The 10074-nt window shown below is 49.5% G+C and overlaps 1 protein-coding gene across 1 annotated transcript in view; it reads right to left on the bottom strand.

Annotated features, from left to right (window-relative positions):
- MFRP (membrane frizzled-related protein) overlaps window positions 1-10074 on the bottom strand; it is a gene marked incomplete at its 5' end in the record, with an annotated part of 46616 nt that overhangs the window by 1695 nt on the left and 34847 nt on the right. Inside the window, 2 exons of the mRNA XM_015405483.1 lie at window positions 1765-1892; window positions 4497-4631. Coding sequence (XP_015260969.1) covers window positions 1765-1892; window positions 4497-4631 — 263 coding nt within the window. The remainder of the gene's footprint in view (window positions 1-1764; window positions 1893-4496; window positions 4632-10074) is intronic.

Raw genomic sequence — 10074 nt, 5'->3', positions numbered from 1 at the left:
AACGGGTGGGCACCAGAAGGGATCCTCACCTAGGGTGCAAAATAAGGTGGGGCCGGCCCTGGCTAAGATGAATGGAATGCTCCAAGGATGATCGTAAACCTCCAAGGAAGGCCAGGGTCGCAATGCAGAGGCAGGCAATGGCAAACCACCCTGAATGTCTCTTGCCTCAAAAGACCCTACTTATTAAACACCTCATCCTATTGATTGCATTCACTGTGTAATCTGCCTTGAGTCTCAGTAAGAAAGAAGAGGAGATTGGAGTCTCAGAGCAGCTTACCATCTCCTTTCCCTTCCCCTCCCCACAACAGACACCCTGTGAGGTAGGCGGGGCTGAGAGAGCCCTTGAGAGGACTGCTCTTGAGAGAACAGCTCTGAGAGAACTTGTGACTGGCCCAAGGCCACACCAGCAGCTGCATGTGGAGGAGTGGGGAATCAAACGTGGTTCTCCCAGATTAGAATCCGCGCTCCTAACCACTACACCAAACTGGCTCTCAGTTGGACAATAACATAGAAGATGGACAATGTAAATAAATCCTTAGGTTACCACAGCGGCACAGGGAACTTGGGTGTTCACCTGGTTCTCACTTCTCTCTGGAACTATTCAGGTCCAGGAATGGTGAAAGATTCCTTCATGCCTGCTTTCCCCCCATCCGGGAGAGGGTGATGCTTGTATGGCATTAACAGCCACATCTTTGTGGCTTCCAAATCGAAATGGTACCCAAGAGATATGGAAAGAACCCAAAGAGAATGGCTCTAGCCTGTAGCCACAGCCGTAGCATGCAAGTCAGCTCAAAACGCAATAATGCGATTTTTTTACATTTTCACAGCACTCCCTTCCCAAAGGGGCAGAAACTTTTGAATGAGAAAACGAATCCAGGGAGTGAAATGCGAGTAGTAAACTGTGTTCTCTCATGGTACAAATACCACTAGCAGACCCTATAAAAGCCCTCCATGGTCGTTGAACCCCAAGGATCCACAGGCTCAAAAGCAAAGGCAGACCTAGTTTTTCTGTCTTTCAAATGCAAACTGCAGGGGTCTGCGGGAGAGATTAAAACTTCATCTGCCACTTGGCTTTGCTAATCCACAGCACCGCTAATCTACAACACCAAACAGAGCCAGTTTGGTGTCGTGGTTAAGTGCCCGGACTCTAATCTGGGAGAGCTGGGTTTGATTCCCCACTCCTCCACTCGCAGCTGCTGGATGACCCTGGGCAAGCTATAGTTCTGTCAGAGCTGCTCTTGAAAGAGCAGGTTTCAAAGGAGCTCTCTCAGCCCCACCCACCTCACAGGGTGTCTGTTGCGGGGAGGGGAAGGGAAAGGAGACTGTAAGCTGCTCTGAGACTCCTTCGGGTAGTGAAGGGCGGGGTATGAATCCAAGCCCTTCTCTTCTTCTTCTCTCCCTGCTGTTAGCATTTTAAATTAATAATTACGTGCTTTCCAGTTGCAACAGACTCACGGCGACCCCGGGACCGTGGGGGTTTTCAAGGCAAGAGATGAGCCGAGGGGGTTTGCCATTGCCTTCCTCTTAGCCTTTTAAAGGAAAAGAGAAATCTTTTTTCTCCCCTTTAAATTGCTCCTAGCAGAGCAGAGGAGCTGGATTCCCCGTAAGGGAGACGTGCTGGCGTGGGCAGCCCTTGTTTCTCCACCTCTGGCGCCTGCTCTCCTGACGGGCATCCCGCCTCCAAAACAGCCCACTCCCCACCCACCACACCTCCTCCAGCTTAGAGGGAACACTGCCCACCACACCTCCTTCCACTAGGCTCACCTGGTAGTCCTGGAGCACTTCAGCAGCCCCTTCCTGGTCTGCGATGGTCAGCCAGATGTTGGGGAAGGAGGTGGCGTTGTAGCTGAGGTCCAGGCACATCTCTATCACGATAGGCTCGCAGGTGGACTCTGCAGGGGGCGGGGAGAGAAAGGCAGTCGTCGCTATAAGGACGAGAAGGCCAGCATTTCTGGCCCAGGCCAAAAGCCAGCCTAGTCCAATGTCCCGTGTTTACAACAGTGGCCGGCCAAGGCCTCTGGGAAGCCCCCAAACTAGGGCTGCCAACTTCCAGGTGGCAGCCAGAAAATGAGAGATCATGGGAGGAAGTGGAATTCCAAAAACAACATCTGTGACAGAAACAATGAAGAGTTAAGAAAGATAAGCTGAAAAAAACGTTTACTGTAGTAACTCTGTAGAATTTTTTCTTCTATTATCGCTCACACACTAACGAATGCTGCGCAATGAAGAATCTGTTTCACAATATTGGATTTATCTGAGCGTGTAGCAATCCCAATTCTTATCAATTACTACTTATCAACTCTTGAAGGAAACATTCCCTGTTGACTCTCTAGTAACATTGTGAGGACCTTGGGGTTCTGTTATTAGAGAGTCAACATGGAATGTTTCCTTCAAGAGTTTGTAAGTAGTAATTGATGAGAATTGGGATTGCTAAATCAACCCAAATTTTGAAAGGACAACAAGAAACTAAATTTGGAAATACATGGTTAAAGTTTTATAAATGGCTCGAAGAATATAGTGACACAGACTTATAAAGCTTTCTAAGGACATATTACATGTAAGTTTTATATACTCGCAAAAGACTTATACAAGGCGGACTGTATGAAAAAATACACAGGTTTAGGTATGAGTTATTCAAACAAGAAACTGGAACTAGAATAGAGTACTCTCATTTGAAGGAAACATTCCCTGTTGACTCTCTAGTAACATTGTGAGGACCTTGGGGTTCTGTTATTAGAGAGTCAACATGGAATGTTTCCTTCAAGAGTTTGTAAGTAGTAATTGATGAGAATTGGGATTGCTAAATCAACCCAAATTTTGAAAGGACAACAAGAAACTAAATTTGAAAATACATGGTTAAAGTTTTATAAATGGCTCGAAGAATATAGTGACACAGACTTATAAAGCTTTCTAAGGACATATTACATGTAAGTTTTATATACTCGCAAAAGACTTATACAAGGCGGACTGTATGAAAAAATACACGAGCTCACTCCGTCATGCGGCACACTCGGGTCTCGAACTGCTGAACTACTGACCTTCCACAGCCTGCAGTTCAGCGTCTTAACCACTTGAGCCCCCGCAGATCCCGTGTAAGTTTTATATACTTGCAAAAGATTTATACAAGGCGGACTGTATGAAAAAATACACAGGTTTAGGTATGAGTTATTCAAACAAGAAACTGGAACTAGAATAGAGTACCCTCATTGAATGTTATGTCTTGTCTTATATGTTTTGTGGTGTCTATAAAATAAAAAACGTTATGTTTTTTAAAAAAAGAATTAGGATTGCTACACACTCAGATAGAGCCAATATTGTGAAACGAATAGTTTACATTGTGCAGTATTTGTTAGTGTGTGAGCGATAATGGAAGAAAATATCCTACAGAAATACTACAGTGAATGTTTTTGCAACTTATCTTTATTGACTCTTCGTTATTTTTGTCACGGATGTTGTTTTTGGAATTCCTCAACCTCCAGGCGGGGCCTGTTGTTGTCCTGGAATTACACCTGCTCTCCAGACCGCAGAGATCAATTCCCCTGGATGATGTGGCAGCGTGGAAGGGTGGGCTCCTGACCGACCTGCCTCTGCAAACTCCCCGATCTCCAGGAATTTCCCAAGCCAGAGATGGCAACCCCACCCCAAGCAGGTTATTATCAGCCCCTGTTTCTTGTCTGCAGTTTCTGGTACTCATGGATAGACTGCCTCTGAATATGCAGGTTTAGTTTCTTTAACCAGGTTGAAGAGGAGGAGGGCTTGCTGAAGGCCCTGGGTTGGGGATGGGGTTGCCAGGCCTGGGTTGGGAACTACCTGGAGACTTTGGGGGTGGAGCCTGGAGAGGGCGGGGTTTGGGGAGGGGAGGGGCCTCAGCAGGGTACAGTGCCATAGAGTCCACCCTTCAGAGCAGCCATTTTTTCCAGGGGAGCTGATCTCTGTCAGCTGGAGATCAGTTGTAAAAGTGGGAGATCCCCCAGGCCCCACCTGGAGGCTGGGAACCCTGGATGGGGAAGGTGGTATCCTTTGCCGGCTTTCGAGATTTAACCACAGCAGCAGCATTTTAGCATTCCAAACACTGTGCGTGCATTAACGTCTTGGAACATTTTCTAATGTTCCATTTGCATTCCCCTATGTTACTGGGTTTCCCCCCCTTAAGTCCAGACAACTTCATTAACATCCTCATGCTGTCCTGGTTTTTCCTCCTTTCCCCTCTGTTCTTTTCTGAACTAGTTTTCCCCATACACACACACACACACACACACACACACACACACACACACACACACACACTCTTTTCCATTGTGGAGTGAATTTGCAAGATAGCTTCTTGCTTGAAATCTGAAGAGGGTTTCTTTGCCGCCCAACTTGCCCAGAAAGGTGGGCTTGGGAGGAGATTGTGGTTTTTTTTTTAAATGGGGAGGGGGGAGGCTTCCTGATCCATAGCAGTAATGTAGACACGTAGCCAATGCAGGAGCTGACTTGCCCAAAGAGCCACTCACCAATGGATGGGTAGGCGATGTCAGTGCAGTTGTATTCGTCGCTTCCGTCCGGGCAGTCGTGCCAGCCATCACACACCAGCTCCAGTGCCTGGCATTCGCCATTTCTGCAGGTGAACTCAGAGGGACTGCACGTTTCTGGGGTACAGGGAGAGGTGTAATAGAGAGGAAACCACAACATGCGGCTAGCTGTGCATCGGAGTGGTCAAGATGCTTAGGTATACTACTTCTGTAGATGGAAGCTCCATTAGCTGTCCTGGGGCCTCAGCAGGGATGCAACCCCCGAGTTCGGAGATCGGAGGACAGACACTGGGAGACTGGAGTTTAGGGAGGGGACCAATGCTCCCTCTAAGCTGTGGAGTCCTGTGAGCAAACATTCTACTTTGTGAGCTCCTGGCATTAAAGTGGTGAGCGAGCCATTTGGCTGCTGCATAAATCAGTTTGCTCTGGAGCCCTCCTTCCTGAGCGATAGACCAAAATCTGTGAGCTGGAGGCTAAAAAATTGTGAGCTTGCTCACACTTACTTGGCTTAGAGGGAACATTGGAGGGGAGGGTCCGCATTAAGGTACAGGGCCATACAATCCACCTCCCAAAGCAGCTATTTCCCCCAGGAGAAGTGGAATAAATGTTATAATACATAAATAAGCCATTTATGTAGTTTGGAAATCAGTTGTAATCCCAGTCAGTGTTCCCTCTAAGCTGAGTTAGTGTGAGCTAACTCACAGTTTTTTAGCCTCCAGCTCACAGATTTTTGTCCTAGCTCAGGAAGGAGGGCTCCAGAGCAAGCTAATTTGTGCAGTAGTCGAATTGCTCGCTCACAACTTTAATGCCAGTCGCTCACAAAGGAGAACTTTTGCTCACAGGACTCTGCAGCTTAGAGGGAACATTAGTCCAGACCCCGCCAGGAGGTTGGCCACCCTCGGCCTCAGGAAGAAAGGCAAACAATAGATGACATTTAAAAAGAGAAATAGAATAATAGCTATCGATTGACCTGTTCTCCGTGCATGTGTCTAAAAAGTTACGGAATCCACGGACTGAAATAAAAGAGGAGTCCGGTGGTGCTTGAAAGTACCAACCACACTTACTCCCATCTCAAGTTTCATGGATTAATGCTCAGACGCACAGAGAGGAAGTACGCAGCAGGTTAAAGTACAGGTCAGCAGAACCGGTCACAGATCCTCAGCATGACTTGATCTTCCAGCCCCAGAAAGCTGTTTCCGGGGAAACAATGCAAAGGAATGCAAACACTGTGTCCCAGGAGGTAAACCATGCGCCTGGTCCCCGCCAGGCCTGCAGATTTCAGACCTCCAGAAAGCGGCTTAACGGTTCACCAGGGCCACGCAACTTTCGCCTATTTTTTTGGTCAGGCGTTTGCACAAGAACGCAGACCTCATTGTGAGCCGCTCTCCAGCGAGGGATTTCTCTTTGTCAGAGATGGGTCTCGCTGGCGTCAAGAGCGAAGCGATAATTACAGAAGTAAACAATGAAAGAAAACCTCTGATTGTCAGAGTGTCTGCAATCTCCCAGCAGCTGGAGTTTGGGAATAAACACAGGCGTTTCTCCCGGGAAGGGGAGAGCATGGGACAACCCCCCCCCCCGAATCCTGTGGGCAAGGACAGCTCCAAATTCCAGTGCTGAAAGAAGGCAAAAGTGGGACGTGGCAAGACGTTTCCCAGATGCAAACTGGGGCCCAGCCTCGTGACATCCCAGTCCTTCAGGGCAAAGTGAGGCTGAAATGGTCCCGTGGTCTAAAATAGCACCCACCCAAAACACAACTCAGCAGTGGCAGCGTGGGAATGGCAGGTTAACATTCGTGCCTATCCCGTTCACGCCTGTGCGCTAAAGACAAGACGCATTCACACCACGCTTGGGGAAGGATTAACTCTCCAGAGGCCCCCCCGGGGGGGGGAGTGAGCTAAGCCTGGGAAATGACAGGGCTGGTGGTGGAACCTGGGAAGGGCAGGGTTTGGGGAGGGGAGGGACTTCAGTGGGGTAGAAGAAGGAGGCTGGGGTCACACACACACAAACATGCGGGGGCCGGATCAGGCCCCCAGAGGCCTTCTATCGGGCCCACAGTGGAACTGGCTGTCTTCTGCTTCTTCTTCCAGTTCTGCTGCTGTCCTAGGTTTTCAGCTTACAGATACACACCTGAACAGCATACTCAGGATTGGAACGGCACAGATATTTTGATGCAATCATTCAGAGCAAGAGGTGTCCGTTATCAGGCACTGTTAAATAAACAAAATATTGCAAGAGTGCTCATGTTTTGAGCATGTTTTTATTTTAAGTTAAAAAAAAACCTTTATGTTTGCGTCCTTTATAAAGTTTATATTCTCCGCTACCTGGCATTACATTTTATGACCCACATGGCCCGGCTCAACAAGGTCTCATTTATGTCAGATCCGGCCCTCATAACAAATGCGTTTGACACCCCTGCACTAAATAATCCACTTCCAGTGCACTTTCCAACTGGGTTTTACTCTGTGAACTGGCAAAATCCAGTTGGAAAGTGCATTGAAAGTGGATTATTTAGTGTGTGTGACCACAGCCAAAGAGATTGGATTTATACCCCGCCCTTCACTACCCGAAGGAGCCTCAGAGCGGTTTACAAACTCCTTTCCCTTCCCCTCCCCACAACAGACACCCTGTGAGGTAGGCGGGGCTAAGAGAGCTCTTTTGAGAACTGCTCCTGAGAGAACAGCTCTGAGAGAACTTGTGACCGACCCAAGGTCACACCAGCAGCTGCACGTGGAGGAGTGGGGAATCAAACCCGGTTCTCCCAGATTAGAATCTGCACTCCTAACCACTACACCAAACTGGTGTAATGCCATAGAGGTCCCCAGACTCATCTCTGAATTTTCCGCTCTCGTCTCAAGCAAAAAAGGAATTCTAGCTTTTTTTGCTTTATGGAGCAATGAATAAAAATACAGGGGCAGTAATAACCATCCCAATGGCTCCCTAGGAGATAAACTTCCAACGTGTTCTGGCCAATGAATGCACAGGCACTGGGATGATTGACAAGCACTTGGCATTTATTGTGTATCTCACTTCATTTTGTCGGTTAAAAACGTTTCGTAAAGTTCAAACACTCCCAAACATATCAGAGACCTCATGGGGGGGGGGGGGGGGCAGGGGCTTCCACTCCTTCGCTGTGACTTACAGGGCCCAGCCCTCCACATCAGACCATCCGTTCTCACTCCACCTCATTCTCTACATGATAAAAATTTCGGGTTGTGGCCGCAGTGTTCCCTCTAAGCTGAGTTAGTGTGAGCTAGCTCACAGTTTCTTAGCCTCTGGCTCACACATTTTTGTCTCAGTTCAGGAGGGATGGCTCCAGAGCAAACTAATATATGTAGTAACCTGCTCACAACTTGAATGCCAGTAGCTCACAAAGTAGAATTTTTGCTCACAAGACTCCACAGCTTAGAGGGAACATTGGTTGTGGGTAGGTCTGCCAGGTTCAGGGTGGGAAGCAGAGGTCATTTTGGGGGGGATCGCGGGGGATCGCAGTTCCCCCGGGTGAGGTACAGGGGGGGCAGGACACATGACGAAGCCCTGCCCCCTACTTCCAGCCCTCATTCAGCCAGGAGGAGGCAGGAGGAGGGTAAGTTGCTTCCTCCCTGCCTCTCCCCACCCCTGCCTGCCTGGGGCCAGGGAGGGCCTTCGCGGGGCTTCCTTGCACTCCCGCCGGCCTTGCAGGTCCACCGCCGGGCCCCTCATGGGGCTCGGCAGTGGAGCTGCAAGGCCGGCGGCGGCGGCCGGGACCGTTGGGGGCGGGGTGTGTGGCCTTATGACACACTTCCGGTGATGTCATGGGGTGTGGTCTTATGACACACTTCCGGTGATGTCAGGGGGTGGGGCATATGTTAATGAGTTATGCTAATGAGATCCTCTAGCTCTTTTTCTGCGAAATGACCCCTGGTGGGAAGTACCTAGAGATTTTGGGGGAGGGGCTTGGGGAGGGTGGGGTTTGCAAGAGGGGAGGGACCTCAGCGGGGATGTGATGCCGTAGAGTCCACCTTCCAAAGCAGGCATTTGCTCCAGGGGAACCGGCCTCTGTATCCTGGAGATCAGTTGTAACGCCAGGAGATCTCCAGTCACCACCTGGAGGTTGGCAACCCTAAGGAGGCAGCTTTGGGAGGGGCACCTCACCGCCCACCACCACCATCATCGCAGCCTTCTTGGCTACTGCCCCGCCCACCCCTCCACCCAATTCGTCGCTCATGCCTTCCTCCTTCTGCCAGCTCTGGGACAAAGTTTACTGTTATGCTTGCTGGTTCCTGTCACCGCTGCTGAGCCCTCTCCCCAATACTCTTATCCTGGTTTTAGTAAAAGATAAAGGTCTCCCTTGCTCGAAAGCCCGTCGAATCTGACTCTAGGGTTGCGGTGCTCATCTCCGTTTCCAAGCCGAAGAGCCAGCGCTGTCTGAAGACGCTTCCATGGTCATGTGGCCGGCATGACTAGACGCCGAGGCGCACGGAACGCTGTTACCTTCCCACCGAAGCGGTACCTATTTATCAACTTGCAGTTTCTTGCTTTTGAAGTGCTAGGTCGGCAGGAGCTGGGGCCAGAGACGGGAGCTCACTCTGTCACGCGACACTCGGGTCTCAAACTGCCAAACTACCGTGACCTTCAAGTCTGCAGTTCAGCGATTTAACCTCTGAGCCACCGTGGCCTTATTAGGGTTGCCAGCTTCTGGTTGGGAAATTCCTGGAGATCTGGGGGTGAATTCTGGGGAGGATAGAGCTTGGGGGTGGGGAGAGACCTCAGCAGTGCATAAAGCAGTGCCTAAAGGTGGTCACCACACCTCAAAAAGGATGTTCTAGCATTGGAAAAAGTGCAGAAAAGGGCAACTCAAATGGTAAAAGGGTTGGAACACTTTCCCTATGAGGAAAGGTTAAAGCACTTGGGGCTCTTTAGCTAGGAGAAACGACAACTGAGGGGTGACATGATCGAGGTTTATAAGATTATGCATGGGATAGAGCAGGTAGAGAAAGAAGTACTTTTCCCCCTTTCTCACAGTACTCGTGGGCACTCCATGAAATTGCTGAGCAGTCAGGTTAGAATGGATAAAAGGAAGTCCTTCTTCACCCAAAGAGTGATTAACACATGGAATTCACTGCTACAGGAAGTGGTGGCAGCTACAAGCATGGATGACTTCAAGAGGAAACTGGATAAGCATATGGAGCAGAGGTCCATCAGTGGCTATTACCCACAAGGTATAGATAGGAACTCAAAGGCTGGGGCAAGTGATGCTCTGTTGGGGGGGCAACAGTGGGAGGGCTTCTAGTGTCCTGGCCCCACTGGTGGACCTCCTGATGGCACCTGGTATTTTTGGCCACTGTGAAACAGAGTGTTGGACTGGATGGGCCACTGGCCTGATCCAACAATGGCGTCTCTTATGTTCTTATGTGAAGCCAGAGAGTCCACCCTCCACAGCAGCTATTTCTTCCAGGGGAACTGATCTCTTGTCTGGGGATCAGTTGTAAATCTGGGAGAGCTCCAGATCACACCGCCTGGAGACTGGCGACCCTAGGTTGATAATATTCATTAGCCCATGGGGTGGGGGGGTGGTTACATG

Source organism: Gekko japonicus, unplaced genomic scaffold, assembly GCF_001447785.1.
Source record: "Gekko japonicus isolate JY-2015 unplaced genomic scaffold, Gekko_japonicus_V1.1 scaffold2070, whole genome shotgun sequence".
Classification (NCBI taxonomy): Eukaryota; Metazoa; Chordata; class Lepidosauria; order Squamata; family Gekkonidae; genus Gekko; species Gekko japonicus.
This window is presented reverse-complemented; position numbering and strand designations above follow the sequence as displayed.